The sequence below is a fragment of the Sapajus apella genome, unplaced genomic scaffold, assembly GCF_009761245.1.
Source record: "Sapajus apella isolate SASKATOON/1434 unplaced genomic scaffold, GSC_monkey_1.0 scaffold43, whole genome shotgun sequence".
Taxonomy (NCBI): Eukaryota; Metazoa; Chordata; class Mammalia; order Primates; family Cebidae; genus Sapajus; species Sapajus apella.
The window spans coordinates 14,998,718-15,018,569 of NW_022436983.1; the positions used below are offsets into that span (position 1 = coordinate 14,998,718).

General features: G+C 57.0%; 1 protein-coding gene across 9 annotated transcripts in view; it reads right to left on the reverse strand.

Moving 5' to 3' along the window:
- The window catches only part of HSPG2 (heparan sulfate proteoglycan 2), a 122,068-nt gene that overhangs the window by 69,488 nt on the left and 32,728 nt on the right, over positions 1-19,852 (reverse strand). For 6 of the 9 annotated variants that reach the window (XM_032300716.1, XM_032300714.1, XM_032300720.1 and 3 more), the window contains exons 2-10: positions 11,128-11,263; positions 10,174-10,218; positions 4,652-4,761; positions 4,493-4,551; positions 4,048-4,208; positions 2,720-2,770; positions 1,995-2,123; positions 1,478-1,732; positions 1,273-1,392 (exon numbers count right to left, since the gene is read on the reverse strand). In XM_032300716.1, the coding sequence (XP_032156607.1) occupies positions 1,273-1,392; positions 1,478-1,732; positions 1,995-2,123; positions 2,720-2,770; positions 4,048-4,208; positions 4,493-4,551; positions 4,652-4,761; positions 10,174-10,218; positions 11,128-11,263 (1,066 nt within the window). The remainder of the gene's footprint in view (positions 1-1,272; positions 1,393-1,477; positions 1,733-1,994; positions 2,124-2,719; positions 2,771-4,047; positions 4,209-4,492; positions 4,552-4,651; positions 4,762-10,173; positions 10,219-11,127; positions 11,264-19,852) is intronic. The other 3 variants (XM_032300718.1, XM_032300717.1, XM_032300713.1) reach the window with 1 other exon arrangement.

The following is a 19,852-nucleotide window of genomic DNA, read 5'->3' on the forward strand; positions in this document are numbered from 1 at the left end:
TGGGTGGATGGATGGATGGATGGGTGGGTGGGTGGGTGGATGGATGGATGGGTGGGTAGGTGGGTGGATGGATGGGTGGGTAGATTGATGGATGGATGAATGGACAGGTGGATAGGTGGGTAGATTGATGGATGGATGGATGGATGGATGGGTGGGTGGGTGGGTGGATGGATGGATGGATGGATAGGTGGATAGGTGGGTAGATCGATGGATGGATGGCTGGCTGGATGGGTGGGTGGGTGGATGGATGGATGGCTGGCTGGATGGGTGGGTGGGTGGATGGGTGGATGGATGGATGGGTGGGTGGGTGGTTGGATGGGTGGGTAGACTGATGGATGGATGAATGGATAGGTGGATAGGCGGGTAGATTGATGGATGGATGGATGGGTGGATGGGTGAATGGGTGGGTGGGTGGGTGGATGGGTGGATGGATGGGTGGGTGGGTGGATGGATGGATGGATGGATGGATGGGTGGGTGGATGGATGGGTGGGTGGGTGGATGGATGGGTGGGTAGATGGATGGATGGATGAATGGATGGATGGATGGATGGATGGGTGGGTGGATGGATGGATGGGTGGGTGGGTGGGTGGATGGATGGGTGGGTAGACAGATGGATGGATGGATGGGTGGGTAGATGGATGGATGGATGGACAGATGGATGGATGGGTGGGGTGGACAGATGAATGAAGGGCTGGGTGGATGGATAATGGATGCATAGGTGGGTGCATGGGTGGTGGGAGTTGGACAGGTTGATGGGTGAATGGATGAGTGGGTAGGCTGATAGATAGACAAAGAGCTGGACAGATGGAGGAAAAAATCACCCAGTCCTTGCTTCAGAGGAGAAGCCTCTAAGCCCATAATGGTAAGGCTCTGACTTGCATGCATATGCCAAGGACCCATCGCCAAGCGACCTTGGCACACAGAACCCTCCTAGCCATTCATCTGACCCACACGCTAAACAAAGAGAAGCTTCATGATAACAAAAATAAAGGAAAGAAATGAAGAGACACGAACCACAGGCAGGCTAAGCACACTGCTTCACCAAAGGCCAGCTCAGGGCCAAGAGGCCTCACGGTTCTGGTCAGAAAAACCTTGGAATATGTCACCCAGCCAGGGAGAGCAAACAAACAGGCTTGGGGGACTGGGAAAAGCGGAGGGGCGTGGCAGGGGCGGGGTGGAGGAGAGGGGCAGACCAGGAGTGCAGGGGTGGGGCAGGAACAAACGGCCTGGGCAGGGCAGGGGGGGCCTCAGCTGGAACCACAGATACTCACGGCAGTTGGTTTCATCGGTCTGGTCCTTACAGTCAAAGTCACCATCACAGCGCCACAGCTTGAGGGCACAGTGTCCATTCCCGCAGGCGAACTCATTAGGCTCACAGGGTGGCGGGGTGCCTAGGGGACCAGGCAAGGGTCAGCAGCACCCTCCCAGGCCAGCTTCCTGCTCCCCGAACCCACCTGCACCCCTGCCGGCGCCCACCGCAGTCCAGCTCATCGCTGCCGTCCTTGCAGTCGTCCTGCCCGTCGCAGAGGTAGTCTCTGGGGATGCAGTGCCCACTGCGGCATGCCACCTCCTGGGGCCCACAGGGCAGGGGCCTGGTGGAAGCAGGAAGCAGGGGCTGGGGAGCATGGGTATGTGGTGGCTGTCTTGTGGTGATTGCCTCCAGCCGGGGTGGTAAAGGTGTTGTTTCCATCAGGAGAGAGAATGTGGGGCTGACTCCCAGGACCAGCTCCTCTGTGGACAGAGTCCGCTTGGCATTTGGCAGAAGCAGGTGGCTCTCACCTGCTCCTTGTCCCCCACACTCCCCAGGCCCACCTTGTACTCCCCAACACCACTTCCTGCCGCCCCCTGCCTGGCTCTGTCATCACCCTTCCTACGCCCCCATCCTCTGCCTGCACCAAAGCTTCATAGTCCCCGACGGACTCCAAGACCCGGGTGTAGGACCCTGGCCTTCCGTTGGGGCCCAACCCACTTGTGGCCCTGGACATCCCCTCACCGCAGTTGAGCTCGTCGGACATGTCCCTGCAGTCGGGCCGCCGGTCACAGCGATACTCCAGGGCCACACACTCGTTGTAGCTGTGGCAGGCAAACTCGGCCTCGGTGCAGGCTCTCGGGAACTGGGGCACTGCGGGTGGAGGAGCAGACTGGAGTCAGAGGTGGCCAGAGGGAGGTGTGGGAAGCTGCGGGAACAGCACAGGCGCTGCGTGGCTGGAGTGGGATTCGGTGTCCTGTGTAGGGCAGCTCGGTTTCTGGCAGGCATAGCGAGGGCAAGGAGCACGTAGTAGACACATCCACAGCACGCGTGGGGCATGGGACATGGGGCAGTGGCCTCCCCCGTCTCTAACACAGACCCCACACACAGGTGACATGCCACACACATGCAAAAACCATACCACACACATGCAGGCCGCAGCCTGGCCCAGTGAGGACAAAGGAGGGGAGAGGGGAATGCCCAGCTGTCTTGGGCTGTGCCCAGCCAGCCATCTCGCCCTCATCCTTCTCTCCCCTCCATCCTTAAAAAATTTTTTTTCTTTTTTTAGAGACAGGATCCCACTATGTTGCCCAAGCCGGTCTCGAACTCTTCGTCTCAAGTAATCCTCCCAGCTTGGCCTCCAAAGTGCTGGGGCTACAGGCGCCATGGGAGCCCCCACGCCTGGCTTCCTCTCCATCCTTAACTTCTCTAGGAACCTGGCTGGGCCTGGGCCTGGCTTACACTCTCACCTGGTGTCACTGCGACCGCCACAGCGGCCGGCGGGGGTGGGGGGGTCTGTGCTGAAAAGGAAGATGTGGTCAGTGGTCGCTCCGTCTGGGAGCCCGAAGCTGAGGGCCGTAGGGCTGGGCCAGGCCCTTCTGCCATCCCTAGCCAGGAGGACTCATTGAAAAGTGAGAGAGAAGGGCTGGAACCCCACCCAGTGGGCCTAGTGGTACCAGAAGAGCAAGGCTGATCTCTAGGTGTACTAACTGTTTGTTTTGTTTTGTTTTGCTTTAGAGACAGTGTTTTCCTCTGTCGCCCAGGCTGGAGTGCAGTGGCACGGACAAGAGTGCACTGGACAAGGAGTGGCTCCTAGAGGGGGCTGGCTTAGCGCATTGCAGCCTCGAACTCCTGGGCTCAAGTGATCCTCCTGCCTCAGCCTTCTGAGTAGTTAGGACTACAGGCACATGCCACTATGCCCGGCTGAATTGAGGTGCAGGACAAGGGAGGTGATGGTTTCACTGTTTTTCTAATTGTGCTATACCATGGAAGGAATGGAGGCTGTTCCATTCTGCGTTTCACTGAGTCAGGGTCTTCCCAGAGAGAGGAGACAGTGCTGAGAACCACAGCCTGTGAGGGGTGGCCTAGGGCTGTTCGGGCTAGAGAAAGAAAAGACTCAGGATGTTGAAACAGGAGATCAGGGGCACAGAAGAAGGAAATCTGGGCTGACCCGAAGTACAAAGGCCAGGATTCTGCACCTAACAGCTGTGTGGCTTTGGACCGGTTTCCTAGACTCTCTGTGCCTCAATTTCTCCTGCTTCTCTCATCACAGGTTCTGGCAAGACTTGAGTTTGTTTGAAATCCTAGACTTTTCACTATCTGCCCATCTGGTTCTGGACAAATTCAGATTTTCCTTTCTGAGCCTCAGTTCCCCCGTCTCTGAAACGGGGAATAACATTTTCTGCACAGGAATTGCTGTGAAGACTGACCTGGAGGCTGGAAATAAGGGCAGTCAGCACTCAGTAAACAGTTGCTGGTTACTATTAAGTAATAATGTGTTTTGGACTTGTAAGTATGGGATGCATCAAGGCCTGAAGACCTACTGTCAATGTGTAGAGGTCTAGAAGGAAGGAGCAGAATTTGGGTCTTATGGGGATGTGCTACAGGAAACAGTCTGTGCTCTACCAAGTCAAGATTGTGTAAAGATAGATGGGGTGGACTCAGGAGGTGGTGAGCTCCCCGTTTCTAAAGCTGTGCAAGCCCAAGTTGGGAGCCCATGGTGGAGACACTGAAAGGTCCCCCCCCACCCACCCAACAAGTCTGGAGGAGGCGACCCCAGGCACCAGGATAGGCTCACCTGTGCCCAGGCGTCGGAACTGGAATCCCTGGGGAGAGGTCATGTAGGAGGCCATGGAGCCGCTGGAGACGACCCTGTGCAGCACCTCCTGAATCTGGGTCCCGTCTGGATTCCCTTCCGAGCCCACATCCAGCTCCACGAAAACCCAGCCATCCAGCTCCCTGGGGATGGAGATGGGCAAGAGAGGAGGGTCAGCAAGACTTCTGTGCTCTCGGCTCCTCCATGAGGCTCCTGCTCCAATGGTCAGGTCCTGTTCCAGGACAGCCCGTACCCAAAGCAGGGCAACTAAAGGTCCCAATCATCCCCCCACCAATTCCTGAATTTCCACCGATAGCGACTCATCCTATAGGCCTTTCCATGGTGCCAGGCTTCCTTCCCATCCTCATCAGCCCCCTCCAGGTTACCCGCTCAAGTCCCCTGGCAGCCCTCAGCGGCCCCTTCTCACTTGATGAACACCACACTGACAACCTGGTCTCCGGGAATTTTCAAGTACTCCGACTCCAGCTGGGGAAGGACACAGCGCCATCAGCCCCAGAGGCCTTCACCCCATCCCCAGTCCTGCCCCGCCATGCCCTCGAGCTTCCTGAACCCCGCATTGCCTCACCGTGTCGACCACAGCCTCGGACACCTCTCGGAACTCCCTGGAGCCGGCATCCTCCAGCTGAGGGCTGTACGTGATGGAATGAGTGAAATTCACCAGGGCTCGGAAGTAAACTGTGGAAAAGTGAAGGAGGTATCATTCTGAGAGGCCCAGCCTGTCACGTAGTGACGTTAGGCAGCTGGACCATTCAGGCGGAGCTGCAGGGATGGCCCCGGGAGGCCTCCGTCAAGGCTGACACCTGTGTGTCCGTAGCCATGCCCAGCACAGCTTTCTATACACATGCTCAGGGGTCAATGTCAAGGCTCCAACTTGACTGAGGAGCTTTAACTAACAGGGAAAATAGCCTGATCCAGAAACCAAGTGATGGTGCAGAAGAGGAGACCCCAGCAATCCACAGGAAGGCTGGACAAGAAGGAGTGGCTCCTAGAGGGGGCTGGCCTGGTACAGGCATTACCTGCATGTGACTGGGAAAGGCTCTGCCAGCCCTCCCTGGCCAGTTCCTACTCACTCCTCAGGACTTGGCTCAGCCATCGCCTCCTGATCTGCCCTGGCTGGGGTAGAGACCGCTCCCCTGGGCTCCCACAGTGCCCTGCTTTCCCTCGCAGAGCACCTTCCACCCGGCACTGCGTAGTTTCTGCCAGGTTTCACATCACAGTAACAATCGTGGGTCTCGGCTCTGAGTTTCTGTTTCCTAAAGGGATACTGACTGCACGCACCACCTGGGTGGCTGTGAGGAGCGCATGCTATTGTGTTCACATGCACCAGACCCTTGTGCTCAGATGCAGCACCCAGCACACAGCAAAGCGCCCGAGCATTGAAGCTGCCTCATCCTCTGTCCACCACCAGAATCTAAGCTTGATGAGGGGGAACCTGGGATATCCCCTCATCACGTGCCTGGCACACAGTGGGTTCCTCGTTAAGTGATGGCTAAATGCATCTTAGACTGGTGTGAGCATACACATGCGTCTGTTGTTTCTTTCTTTTCTTTTCTTTGGCAGGGCCTTGCTCTGTCATCCAGGCTGCGGAAGCGGTAGCACGACCACAGCTCACTGCAGCCTCCAGAGTAGCTGGGATTACAGGTGCATGCCCTCATGCCCAGCTAAGTTTTTGACTTTTGGTAGAGATGGGGTCTTGCTATGTTGCCCAGGCTGGCTTTAAACTCCTGGGCTCAAGCAATCCTCTTGGTTCGGCCTTCCAAAGTGCAACTGTCATTTCTTAAGCACCTACTATATACGAGACATTTTATACTCATTAAATTTCACCATGTTTATGAATTCCTGTATGTGATAAATATGAATGAATAAGAGTGACAAATGACTCATATACAAGCCAAGCATCCGAATCCAAAAATCTGAAATCCGGTGTGTAGGTGGCAGAGCAGGGAGTGGCACTATCTGTGCTACTGCCAGGCCCCTCCTCCCACTTCACTCTGTCTGTTTGGCCCGCAGGTGCACAGGACACTCTTCCTCTGCGGCTCTGCGAAGAAAGGCCTGGCGCTGCCTGCTCTGAACCACAGGGCCTGGGCTGGGCCGGGCTCCTGGGTGCCGGGTGGGAGGGGCTCTGTGGGCCAGAGTGTGGGGACCATGGCTTGGCTACAGAGGCCCCTTGTGAGCCGGCACAGAGGCCCATTGAGAGTACCCCCACCCAAGCCCGTGGCCTCAGCCCCATGGCCCAGCGAGGGCGAGGAGGCCGGGCCTCTGCCCAGGAATGTGCCCGATCCCAGGGGAGGGGGCTGGAGTTCCACAAAGTCCCTTTCTACTAGGGCCTGGAAAGGGCCCAGGACCTCCAGCCTGACCCCACCTTCCTTCCTTCTTTGAGACCAAGGGCAAGCAAACACCCTACGTCTCCCACCCTGAAGCTGGTGCCTTATCAGTGGGGCAGAAGGTGAGGCCGCCTCTACTTCAAGAACCAGCCCCCAAGCTGGGCCTAGTGGCTCATGCCTGTAATCCCAGCACTTTGGGAGGCTGAGGTGGGTGGATCACTTGAGGTCAGGAGTTCAGGACCAGCCTGGCCAATATGGTGAAAATACAAAAATCAGTCAGGCATGGTACTGCGTGTCTGTAATTCCAGCTACTCAGGAGGCTGAGGCAGGAGGATCACTTAAACCACGGAGGCAGAGGTTGCAGTGAGCCAAGACTGTGTCACTGCATTGCATTCTAGCCTGGGTGACAGAGCAAGACTCTATCTCAAAAAAAAAGAAAAGAAAAGAAAAAAAGAACCAGCCCACAGAGCCAAGAATACTGGTGCAGCCAGCAGAGATGAGGCTGTGCCTCGGATAAGGGTGATCTCTGGCCAGTCCTCTCCCTCCTCTGGAGCCAGAGGCTGGGAAAGGGAGACCAGAGGCTAGGGGAGGGAGAGAGCTGCCTGAACCCAGGGCGGAGGTGGGGGCTGCACACCTGAGCAGCCCTAGCCCCGGAGCCGGCTACCCAACAACTCCTGATTCTCATCCCTGCTCAACAGAGTTTCCCCGAACACACCAAGGCCCCTGAATTCCAGCCCTGGGTCCCTGTGGGTCCCTTGGGTGGGCCCAGGATAGCCTGTGGTTAGGTGGACACAGCGGCCTCTGGAATGCAGGGCCTGGTTCCCTGCAGGGCTGCGGCACCTATCTCTGCCTGACCAACACCCATGGGGAAGAATGCCAGGGTCCCAGCCCCCTGTGTTTAGATTTGTGGGCCCAGGGCAGGCCTGGCTGTGTCCTGGGCAGGCGCAGCAGCTGGCCTGGTCCCTGGACTCCTTAGAGTGGTGCCTCTGAGCCTCCTGTGTGACTCACAGCAAAGTGCAGTTTAGGGAGGAAGAGAATAGGGAGAAAGGAGAGAAAGGGAAGAGTGGGGAGAGTGGATGTAGAGGGAGGCAGAGAGAGCAGCGCTCCCACCTGGCCCGGGCCTGGGTCACTTACTGAGAGGGGATGCCTCATCAGGCTCCGAGACCATCATGCCGGCCACGGGCGGGCGGCCCAGGGGCGGCCCCGAGCCTGCAGAGTGGAGACAGACAGGGAGGAGAGGAGGGAGATTGACAGCGAGGGAGACAAGACAGAGAACCAGAGAGAGAGAGGCAGAGACACTGGAAGAGAGAGGGAGACACAAAGAGACAGAAAGACAAAGACAGAGACACAGAAAGTTGGGGGGAGAATGAGAGAGAAAAGGCAAGACAGGCGAAGAAAAAGGCAGAGAGGAAAAGAAAGAAAGAAAAAGATCAAGGCAGAGGGGAGAGAGGGAGAGAGAGGGCGAGAGGGAGAGAGAGGGCGAGAGGGAGAGAGAGGGCGAGAGGGAAAGAGAGGGCGAGAGGGAAAGAGAGGGCGAGAGGGAAAGAGAGGGCGAGAGGGAGAGAGAGGGCGAGAGGGAGAGAGAGGGCGAGAGGGAGAGAGAGGGAGAGAGAGGGCGAGAGGGAGAGAGAGGGAGAGAGGGAGAGAGAGGGAGAGAGAGGGAGACAGAGGGAGAGAGGGAGAGAGAGGGAGAGAGGGAGAGAGAGGGCGAGAGGGAGAGAGAGGGCGAGAGGGAGAGAGAGGGAGAGAGAGGGCGAGAGGGAGAGAGAGGGAGAGAGAGGGCGAGAGGGAGAGAGAGGGCGAGAGGGAGCGATGGCGAGCCAGAGAGAGGGAGGACAGGATGAGGCAGAGGGAGGGGGCACAGAGACAGACACCGAGGAGTGGGGAAGAGGACCCAGGCAGGGAGGAGGGCAGGGGAGACACACAGACATGCAGACAGTGTCGCAGCGGGGGGACACATGGGCGTGGGGGAAGACAGAAAGAGATAGGTCAGAAGATGGAAAGAAACTGGGGGAGGAGAGTTGGGAAGGGGTCCTGGGGAGGGGAGGCTGTCAGAGGTGGGTGTTGACACTCGGGGTTGGAGCTGAGCCAGGGAGCTGCAGCCAGGCCCAGGGGGAGGAGGGAAAGAGTCATCTCAGCGGTCTGGGACTGCGTCAGGGCCTAGGCATGGCCCCATGATGGTCAGGACGGCCCTGGCCTATGAGTGCAGGGGTGGCGGGTGCTGCCCTTGATCAAGGCTGAGCGGGCACCCTGGGACCCTGGGATCAGGAAGGCACACACCTGCTGCCGCCCTGACTGCCATTCAGCCCAGCTGCCTGGACCTGCACCACGGGCAGCTGGCAGGAGCCAGGGTTTGGGCCTGGAGGGTCTGAGGCCCCACCTGTTCCTACTTGCGAGGAACAGCACCCTCCCTAGTGTGGGCCCCCTCCAGCTGCTGCACCCTGTCCCCCACCTCTTCCTCCTCCGGCCTCACCTACCCTCACAGCTGCTTCTCAGAGGGCCAGGTGGGCTGGCCAGGCCTGCCCAGCCAGTGTGGAGCTGCTGCAGCGGGCGGCACCCCAGAAGGGCGGGAGATGGTTCGTGCATGGACAGGGAGGATCAGACGCAGGCTTGGTTTGCCCAGAGGCAGCTCCAGGAACGCATTAGCATAGGCTATTCCAGGACAGGACTGGACGTGGCATGTGTGCCCGGGGCCCACTTGACACTCCCTCTCCCAAGCTCCACCCAGCTCCCAGGCATCCTGCAGCCTCGTGGGGACCTACACATGGAAAACCAGGCGGAGCCCAAGTCTGGGCTCTGGGAGGTCACAGTCAGGACCAGGTTACCCAGGGACCAACCCTCCCGTCTGCACTGACCCAGTTAGGATGCCACCTGCTGGCATCTGAAGGTCCCTGATATGTCGGCTAAAGTGAGGTGCCTCCACCCCAGAAGAGGCCCAGGCCAGATTTGCCCAAGGCCTACCTAGGGCGAAGGCAGCCCAGTGGTTAGTCTGACCTGAGCACCCGCTCCAACCTTGGCCCTGGTCACAGACTGTCCCAGGGGCTGCCTCCCAGAGGGGGCAGTAGGAACCATACAGAGCCACTGGGCCTTGTCCTAGGGTCAATCCTTCTCCACCCAGAATTCCAGAGTGGAAGGAAGCAGGGACGCTGAGTCCCGTCCCAGTGCTGGGCCAGTCTGACCAGGGTAGGGGCTGACTCCCCTCCCTCCACAGAGCCCAGCCTCGTGTCCCTAAGCCAGAAGCCCTTGCTTTCCAGCAGGTGACCCACCTTAAGGCAGGGTTTTCCCTCCCAAGCCTGGGGTCAGGCTTGCTCTGTGCCCTGCCCACCCTGCTGGGTGTGTGATACCTGATTCCACAGAGCCCCTCTGTTCTGCTTGTCTTTGCCTGGGATCCCCAGCTGTGCTCCCAGGGGGCTCTGGGGAAGGACTCAACAGCTGAGCTGCCCTGGGAAGTGAGAACTTTGCTTTGAATGTGGAATAGCTGACTGGCTCTCAGTCCCCAGCAGAACTGGGCTTTACCTGCCCACTGCCCTGATCCCTGTTTCTGGCATGGGCAAGCATAGGACCTGGTCATACCAGCCTTGCAGGGACCTGCCAATTAGTCTGCACAACTGTCACTCAGCAGGTGAGGGACCACCCCCACTTATCCTTGCTTTGCACCCCAGGGCAGGCCCAAGGATCCCTGGAGACCCTCAACCCACGAGACTGGCTCTGGGGCTTCCTTGGGGGCAGGAGGGAGATCTGTGGGAGGCCCGCAGCAACTTACCCATCTGGAAGTCCCCGCTGCCCAGGTCCCCGCTGCCCAGGCCACCTACAAGCAAAAAAGAGACATTTTCAGCAACAACATATATTTGTTGAGTACCTACTGGGTGTCAGGCACTGCTCTGGGCACCTGGTACACAGTGGGGCAGGGTTGGTACTGCAACCAAAGAAATGGTCACTAAAGCAAAGAATGGTCACCCTCCTCCCCCATGTCTGGGGAGGGATGGTCTATGAAAGTCAGTTTGGAAGCCTCCATCACAGAGGGCATGGGCCAGCTGGGCTCGATGGCTCAAGCCTGTAATTGCAGCACTTGGGGAGGCTGAGGTGGGTGGATCACTTGAGGTCGGGGGTTTAAGACCAGCCTGGCCAACATGGTGAAACCCTGTCTCTACTAAAAATACAAAAATTAGCCGGGTGTGGTGGCACATGCCTGTAGTCCCAGCTACTCGGAAGGCTGATGTAGAAGAATTGCTTAAACCCAGGAGGCGGAGGTTCCAGTGAGCTAAGATCATGCCACTGACTCCAGCCTGGGCAACAGAGCGAGACTCTGTCTCAAAAAACAACAACAAAAAAGAGAGGGTGTGGGCTGAGGCCCCAAACTCCAGGGACTCAAAACTATCTGTCCAGTGGCTGGGGCAGGAGTAGGCAGATCAGACTGGCCTCCAGGTGAGGACATGGAGGAGGCGTACGGGGATGGGTGAGCTCCTACAAGGTGCATTGCCAGCCACCTGCCCAGTGGGTCCTGATCGTCCCAGGCTGCAGTGATGACCAGGCCAGGGCCACACAGGTTGTAAGTGGAGGATACTGGGGTCACTCGGACCAGGGCTCAGGACACACACAGCCCATCTCTTGAGGCATCACCTTGTGGACTTTCATAGGGCCTCTTCAAAGACCAGTGGGAAGAAGCATGGTCTCACCCCTCACCCCTCTGCTCCCAGCCCCGGAGACCTTGGCTCACCTCCGGAGGCGCTGTCAGCCAGCAGGTCCTCATCGTCAGAAAGGTACGAATAGCTCCAGCCCATTCGGCTTGCCGTGACGGTCTCCGTGTCCTCAGGTAGAGACAAGCCATCGTATGCCCTCAGCCCATGGGTCACCTGTAAGTAGACGACAGAGCCAACTGAGTCACTCTCTCCAGCTCCTGCTGAGCCCCACGGCCCTTCCTCTCACCTCCAGGAGGACCCGGAGTTCCACCCCCAGTAGTTAAATTTGACTCAGTATGGCTCAGTAAGCCAGGCAGGGGCCGAACCCATTTTTGACTCAGTTTCCCCAAGTCCCATTAGCCCCTGGAGGCTTCAGAGCCCAGCCCTGTAAATTCTGAGTGAATCCTCAAATAAAGCAGACAATAAAATGTAAATCACTTTGGTAAGTAAAGAGAAGGCAAGGGACACCCAGGACATGAGCATGTGGATGGGGAGATGCAGGCGGGTAAAGGGGTGACCTGGGCCAGCACAGATGGGGGACATGGGCAGGTGGAAGGAGGGCCAGGGTCAGCCACGGGTGGGGACACGGGCAGAAGGCGAGGGCGAGTTGCTCAAAGCTGCCGCCTCCCCAGGAAGCTCCTCCCAGGCCATTTGGCTCCTGTTCCTGCCTCGCTCTGGCCTCCCGGTCTCCAGGCTGCAGGGAACACATTCCACGGTGCTGGAGAATTCGCTTTGGCACATGCAGCCACACTGACAGGCTCATCCCTGCACCCAGCAGTGCGGAGGCGGAGCCCAGCATCTGGGCTGAATGGGGACAGGCGTGGTGTCCGCTCCACGTGACCTCAGGCTGCTGCCAGCCTAGGATGAGCTCCACCTTGGGGCCTGCACTATGTGGGAGGAACGGAAGGGCCGCCGTGGCCACAACACCTGCCTTCTCAGGTGTGGGTCCCGGCAGTGAGGGCCTCCTTCCCACTAGACAAGATCCAGATGTTTCCAAAGCAGTTTCACCAACTGACATAGGGGAAACAAACCCAGGGGAGCCCAAGGGACCCCTGTACCCCGCAAGCGTGCACAGATTCATGATGGCCTGGCATGAGGGCTGCAGGCCCTGCCCTGGCCCTAAGTCAGAAGGAAAACCAAACCCACAAGGGCTAGACAAGATAGTGAGGTCAAGTTGGAGCAAAGGCCAAGGAGGAGAAAAAACGAAGAGCCAGGCAGACCCACTTCCCTCCCCACCCCACAATTCCCACAGTCCATGTCCCTCACGCCTCGCGTTTCTCATGCCAGCCCCTCTGCTGGGATGCCCTTCCTCTCTTTGTTCCTCAGGCAAACTCCAACGAATCCTCCAAAATCAGCTGCAACACCATCTCCTCCACCTACTCAGGAAGGAGGAACAAGGAATCGACTGATACGCGTGGGTCTGGAAGAAGCCAGACACAAATGACTACAAACTATACGATTCCATTTATACGAAACCTCAGCGGTGAAAGTCTAATCCATAGTGACGAGAAGATCAGCAGTCACTTGGGACTAAGGGGAGGCTGGGGGTGACTGGGAAGGGGCCACAAGAGAACCTTCTGGGTGATGGTTCACTGGGCATACACAGCTCATTACTGAAAATGGGTATAGTTTGTTATGTGTATTTATGCCTCAATAAGGATGACTAGAAAAGAAACTCTCTTTGTCCTGACTCCTTGCTCTCAACCCCCGGTCTGGTTCTGGGCCCTCCTGGGCTCACAAGGTTATTATCTGTAACTCCATTGGAGTGGAAGCACCTTGAAGGCAAGGGCTGTGATGAATTCATCTCCACCTTCTCTGCACCCCGTGTTCAGTAAATACCTGAATGAACTAATGAATGAATGCATGGAAAAACAGGTCATCACCTATTATTCCAGCTGCTCCTTGAAGATGACTTCCTTGGGGAGGCACTACCTACCTCTGTGCGATCTATAGGCACCTCCTGTCCCAGGCCTGAGCTCCCTGGATGGGGTAGGGGCTGGTGCCGTGTGTTCCTCACTGTGTTTGTGGTGCTCTCAGACCTGCGCTATCCACACCTTATTCCTGCTTCAGCCTAAAGCCCCTTCCCCCGACAACCCAGGGCAAATGTTGCCTCCTGTTCCTTCTCCTCTGCCACCCTCTCCTTCTGCATGAGTGCCTGCCCCTGTCTTCCTGAGTGCTGGCCTGTGGACTTCCAGGCTGTGCCCATTGGATGTGCATTCCGGAGTGCACTTCAGAACTTCTAGGAGCTGGTGAGAAATGCAGATTACTGGGCTCCTTCTCAGAGCCAGTGAGTCAGGTTCTTCCATCCCAGGAGGGTGGTTATAGTTGTGCATGTCCGGGGAATTCTGACAGCCACTGGTTAAGAATCACAAGACCAGCCACTACCAGGGGCTCTGCCTCCTTCCCTGGGTCGGTACAGGGCAGTGTTCCCACTGGCTGGAGCAGGCCTGACTGATCCAAGGTGGGTATGAGGCTGGGGCTGGTGCAGGGGCACTGACTCTGGACAGAGATTTGAGGGGTCCTCCCCATCTGGAGGGGCTCTGTCAATGCCAATCCCTTTCCCAGTGCAGCCAAGGTTATGGAGGATATGCCTGGGCCACTGAGGCTCCCAGCATCTCCCAGACACTGCAGACTGGAAAGGAAAACCTGGTGGTGAGTGACGAGCAAGGTCCAGAGCTTTTCCCAGGGAGGGGGGAGCTGGCTAGGGGGTGGTGGCGGCCGGGGGGGTTGGGACCAGACAGGAAATAGCAAAGTGAGATTCAACATGGAAAGAAAGCCAGGAACACACATCTGGAGGGAGAGGGGAAAGAGAGGCCAGAGCACGTCGGGACTTGGACTGAAGTGTCCCCTGCTCCAGCACAGGACCCCAGGGCATGGACCCCTCCATCTGCCAGTCTGCTTTGCTTGCAGCCCCCACCCCAGGGTCTGAGGATCCAGGGTCAAATCAGGGCCCGTGGCAAGGAATAAGTCAGCAAGAGCAGAGACTTTATTTGTAAAAAGCTGAAGATGAAAAGGTTCCAGCAGCTGTATTTCTGGGAGGGGAGATGGAACAGACAGGAAAGAGGCTCCCGGAAAGAGCCAAAAGGAACTCGAGACTTGACCAAAGAAGGATCTTGGACCCAGAATGGGAAAGTCCACAATCTGCTGGAGGAATAACAGCTAACATTTATTGAGCACTTACTATGCACCAGGCACTCCTAAACCAGGTTATAGGTCTTATGGGGGTTCCACTGAGAAGTGGGGCAAAGAGAGCAGAGAAAGTCAGGATACCTGTTGAAACTGACGTATGGCAGGGCTGAGATTTGAACCCTGTGGTCGGGCTCCAAGGCCTGAGCAGCTACCACTGTGCTGTGCCACCTCTGTGACCAGGGCTGTGCAACAAGGCAGATACAAGATCACTGGGAGTCATTCTTGCAAAGCCTCTCGGCCACTTTACAATGCATTTCCTCAGCCTAGCATCACCTGGGTTGACAGTGACCCTGGGAAGTGACTGAGGAGGTGTGAATGCTCCCCTTTCCCAGTGAGCCCTGGGGAGACGTGCCTGCCCAGATCACAGGTGAGGAGCTGGCATCCCACCCCAGGCCTTCTGCCCACCAGGACATGAGGAAGGATGGCCATGAGGCCTAAGCAGAGGCCAGTACCAGGGAGCCCAGGTTTGGCCAGTCCCTGTCCCCGACCTGACCAGCTTCCAGGACGGCCCCACGGGATGCCCAGGCTGGCAGTGGCCTGGGGCCAGGCAGCACGTGCCTCAGGTCCCAAGGAGGGGCATTAGCGGCTCCAAGGTCAGGGGCAGAAATAGAACCCAGGTTTCCTGCCCTCTAGCCCGTCTCCGGCTGTGAGGGAGCCCAGCTTCCTCCTAGAGGAACCCAGCACTTCAGGTATGTGTTGGAGCGGGACAGGAAGCCAGAGAGGAGTGGTCTAGAGGGCAGACCTCAGCCAGAGAGGAAGTAGCCAAGCAGAGAGGGGGATTTCTCAGACCCTTTAGTTCCTGGCTGTTGGGGGGGGAAGCGGGTACGGGAGGCAGCTGACTCAACGGGGCCCAGGCCAGAGGACTGTTCTACAGGCTGAAAACAATTGCTTGGGGCTGGGATGCAGGCAGGGTGGCCCCCAGTGGGCAGGCATTCCCAGAACACGGGCGGGACCGTAGGCGAGGGGCTTCTGGGAGGCACCCAGCCCCTGAGGTGGGCTATGTCCAGGCCCTCCTGGTGAGCACGAGGGTCACGTGGAACTCTAGGTCCAAGTCATGTCCTTGGGGACAATGAATGCAGGCTGGATCCTCATCTCCTGGCCTGGGTGAGGATGAAGAGGCAGCCAGGGCTGGCTAGGGAAGGGCTCAGCACGGAGAAGAAAACCACAAGGCACAGGACGGAGAGAAGTCGGGGGAGGTACAGACAGAAAGAGCAGGTATAGGGTTTAGGGCTTTCAATGGAGTTAGTTTTTTTTGGAGACGGAGTCTCACCCCGCTGCCCAAGCTAGAGTGCAGTGGTGCGATCTCGGCTCACTGCAACCTCTGCCTCCTGGGTTCAAGCCATTCCGCCACCGAAGCCTCCTGAGTAGCTGGGACTACAGACACCCACAACCACGCCAGGCAAATTTTTGTATTTTGAGTAGAGATGGGGTTTCAGCATGTTGGCCAGGCTAGTCTTGAACTACTGACCTCGTGATCTACTCACCTTGGCCTCCCAAAGTGCTGGGATTACAGGAATGAGCCACTGCGCCCAGCCTCAGTGGACTTTTTAAAGGTTATGTGCATAGACGAGAGTTTCGGGGCTGCTAAAAGAAAAGCTGCAGATGGCAGCCCGGTTAAGAGATGACAATGACAGTCAAATGCCACTAAGGCTTTTTCCATGCCAGGCGCTGCGTCACACTGTAGGAACTGTATCAACCAACCCTCACAGAAACTGCAGGGAGGGCTGGAACTCTGGGGACGACACTCCCCATCTGCGATGAGAGGATTCCAAAGAGCACTGAAAGCCAAACATGTTTTTTGTAAACTTGTTGATAAGGCTGGGAGCGGTGGCTCTCACCTGCAATCCCAGCACTTTGGGAGGCCAAGGTGGGCGGATCACTTGAGGCCAGGAGTTTGAGACCAGTCTGGCTAACACGGTGAAACCCCATCTCTACTAAAAATACAAAACTTAGCCGGGCATGATGGTGCATGCCTGAAGTCCCAACTACTCAGGAGGCTGAGGCAGGAGAATTGCTTGAACCCAGGAGGTGGAGGTTGCAGTGAACTGAGATCGTACTATTGCAATCCAGCCTGGGCCACCGGGCAAGACTCTGTCAAAAAAAAAAAAAGTTTATAGCAAGGTAATTTGGTGCCAAGTCCTGGCCTGAACTGACATGAAGCTGTTCACAGTGCATTCACTCCACTTAGCGGGAAGAGTCCTGCATTTCTCTGCAGCAACATTACTGTTGTTTGATCATGGGATGTGACCCAGACTCCACTGGGGCTGTCACATCCCAGCTGGGTACATGCTCTATATCACCTTCCTCAAACTTGAAAACTTCTGAATTCCAAAACACAACTGACTCTGAGGCTTTCAGTCAAGGAACTGTGAGCTTGCGTTATTATTTCCATTTTCTGGATGAAGAAACTGAGGCTCTGAGAGGGTCATCTGGGTAAATGGGATCAAGCAGGTAAGGCACTTACCCCGGTGCTTACTTATACAATAAGTGTTTAATAAGCACGAGAATTACTTATACAGTAAGTGCTTAATGAGCATTAGGATTAGTACCATGTAGGGAGTGCAGCGGAGGGTGAGGGGAAGGTGTGGTTGAGGGGTGATGCATGCGGAGTATGAGGTGTGGGCTCCGGCCTGGGGTCACCTCCAGATCCAGGATGAAAGGAGGAGTCCAGCTGAGCGGGCAGGGCCCTAGCAAGGGGTGGGCAACAGAGTTGGGTCCTATGGCTCAAAGTTGTCTGCTTGCTCCGGGGCTGACTCTGGGACCAACCATGGGCTTTGGGCTTCTCCAGAGACATCCTTCACATGCCTTTGGCAGCCAGCCCACCCACCCTCCTTGTAGCCCAGGCCTGGGACTGGGCCCCCCACCGCCCCCGCAGCCAGGCAGGAAGGTCTGAGCACCGCATGGTCCCCAGGGCGGCTACAGCTGCCCAGGGCCAGGCTCCAGGCATGTGGGGTTGGAGTGAGCTCACGCCATCAAAATCCAAAGACAGCGAGGGGGCGGGGGAACAAAAGAGCTCCTGCCTGCCCACCTGCCTCCATGCCACAATCATGCACAGGTTCTGCCTCAGTGACCCTTCCTCTGCACACTGCCAAGGAACCAGCACACAATGTGATCCTTGGCCCCAAAATTTCTGGGGAGGGACATGAACCCTGACAAGGTCACCGTCCCCCGCTGCCAGGATGCAGGCTCCCAGGTAACCCCAAAACAAGTGCTTCTCATACTGGGCTACAACCCACGCCCCAGATACAGGATCAAGGTTCCCTGCCCCACCCCCAGGCCACCCATTGCCCTGCCCACGGGCGACAGACGGCACAGGGGAAGGAATCTGTCGGGGCAGCACTTTGTTGTACAAACTGCCAGGGGCGGGCGAGCTGACACAAAGGCCAAAAGGCCTTTAATCCCCTGGCAGTCTGAGAGGGGCGCCGAGCCGGAAGGGAGGTGGCCACCGCCTCCTCTGTCATGCTTGTGTTGCCCGTGCCACTCGGGAGGCCTGCCAGCTGCTCACACGGGGGCCCCCAAGGTGTCAGGAACTTTGCCAGCCAGTCAGCCAGGAGGAATATGAGCCCCCCCAAACAAGGAGAGGGGCCAACACACATCCAGGGCTTCTTCGTGCCAGGGGCTGAGCTAAGGTCTTCACAAGGCTTACGCCACTCAGGTCCACCACAACCGCACGAGGGAGACACTGGTGGCACCCTCATTTGATAGATAAGGAAACAAGCTCAGAGAGGTGCAGTTACCTGCCCTACGTCACACAGCAAAGCAATGGGAACGGAGTCTGAAACCAGAATTCCCCTCTGCTGGGTTCATGCTCCTGTATTCTGCCAGCCTAAAGGCACGGCTGCCAGCAGGGCCCTGTTTCTGACCTCTGACCCCTGCCCTCTGTATGCTCATATCAAGGGCGGCAACCTGGAAAAGCTGCATTCCATCCAGGGCCTTTCGGGAGGGCTGGGGCAGGTCAGGGCCTTCAGCAGAGGCCCAGACAGTGGGAAGCTGGGGTCTGGAGTTTCTAGTCCCAGCTCAGCCCATCCTCACCATGTCGGCTTGGACAAGCCCCTGCCTCCTTCACCTTTTAGCTAACTTTAGTGAGTCCCTACAGTATGCACTGGGCGTCCACACCCACCATCTCAGTCCATGAGAACAACAACACGCAGAAAGCAATGACTGATCTGTCTTGAGCATTGCTCAGCTCCACAACAGAAAACACACAGTAGGTATTAATCAATCTGCCAACTCACAGACAAACCAAATGAATGAACGTGCCCAGCAGCCCTGAGGTGGAAATTAACCCACCTGACAGAAGAAAGTAAACTTCAGAAGGAGGCTTGCCCAAGATTACACAGCTGGAAAGTGCCAGAATTCACCTCTACTCCTCAGTTCCCATTAATGCAACAGAGACGGTAACACTTCATCCCAAGGGAAGGAGGGGACTAGGTCAGGGGAGCCCTGAAATCCATTCTAAGATGCCCTCTGTCCTAACATAACAATCCTTCCCAGACTTAGTTCTCTCTTTTATAAAATGGGAGCAAAAGGCTGGGCATGGTGACTCATGCCTGTAATCCCAGCACTCTGGGAGGCCGAGGTGGGCAGATCACCTGAGGCCAGGAGCTCAAGACCAACCTGGCCAACGTGGTGAAACTCCATCTCTACTAAAATACAAAACTTAGCTGGGTGTGGTGGCGCGTGCCTGTAATCCCAGCTACTCAGGAGGCTGAGGCAGGAGAATCGCTTGAATCTAGGAGGCAGAGGTTGCAGCGAGCCAAGATTGCACCACTGCACTCCAGCCTGGGCAACAAGAGGGAAACTCCATCTCAAAAATAAATAAATAAAATAAAAATAAAATGGGAGCAAAAAAAGGTCCCTGCTTTGCCCCCTTCCTGGGGCTACCGGGAGAGGCATGTGGAATGAGGTAGTGACCTCTCTGAGAGGCACAGTCCCAAGCTCTGAATCTGCCTGGCCCTTCTCCAGGCGGGTCCCATGTGATCTTTGCCTTGGAGGCATCTATGACTTAGCTAGGGTGGGCACACAACCTGGTCTGCCACTGACCAGGCAGGGACTGGTGAGAGCACTTGACTTCTAGTCAGTGGGGCAGAGCCAGCTGTGCTGTCAGACACCCCCAAGTCCAGGCCACCCAGGCCACATTCTAGCTGGGTGGCCTCAGCTTCCTCATCCGGTTGTCCCACTTGGTTCAAGTCACTTCAACCTCTACTTACTGGGTATGTACTACGTGCTGGGCCAGGGGGACAAAATGTGAAACGGACAGGCACAGAACTCCACGGAAACACGTGCTGACAATGCCGTGCGAGGAGAATGCTGAAGAGGAGGGATGGGGGCCGGCAGAGCCCAGGGAGGGTCCCCTCACTTAGGGAGTTGGCTGGGAGGCTGGGGATGGTTCCCAGAAGAAATGCTAACTCAGCTGGGCCTGAGAGATGACTTCGCCTAAGTAAAGTGGAGGAGACAGTCTCCCTCTGTCACCCAGACTAGAGTGCAATGGCATGATCTCGGCCCAGTACAACCTCCGCCTCCTGGGTTCAAGTGATTCTCCTGCCTCAGGCTCCCAAGTAGCTGGGAGTATAG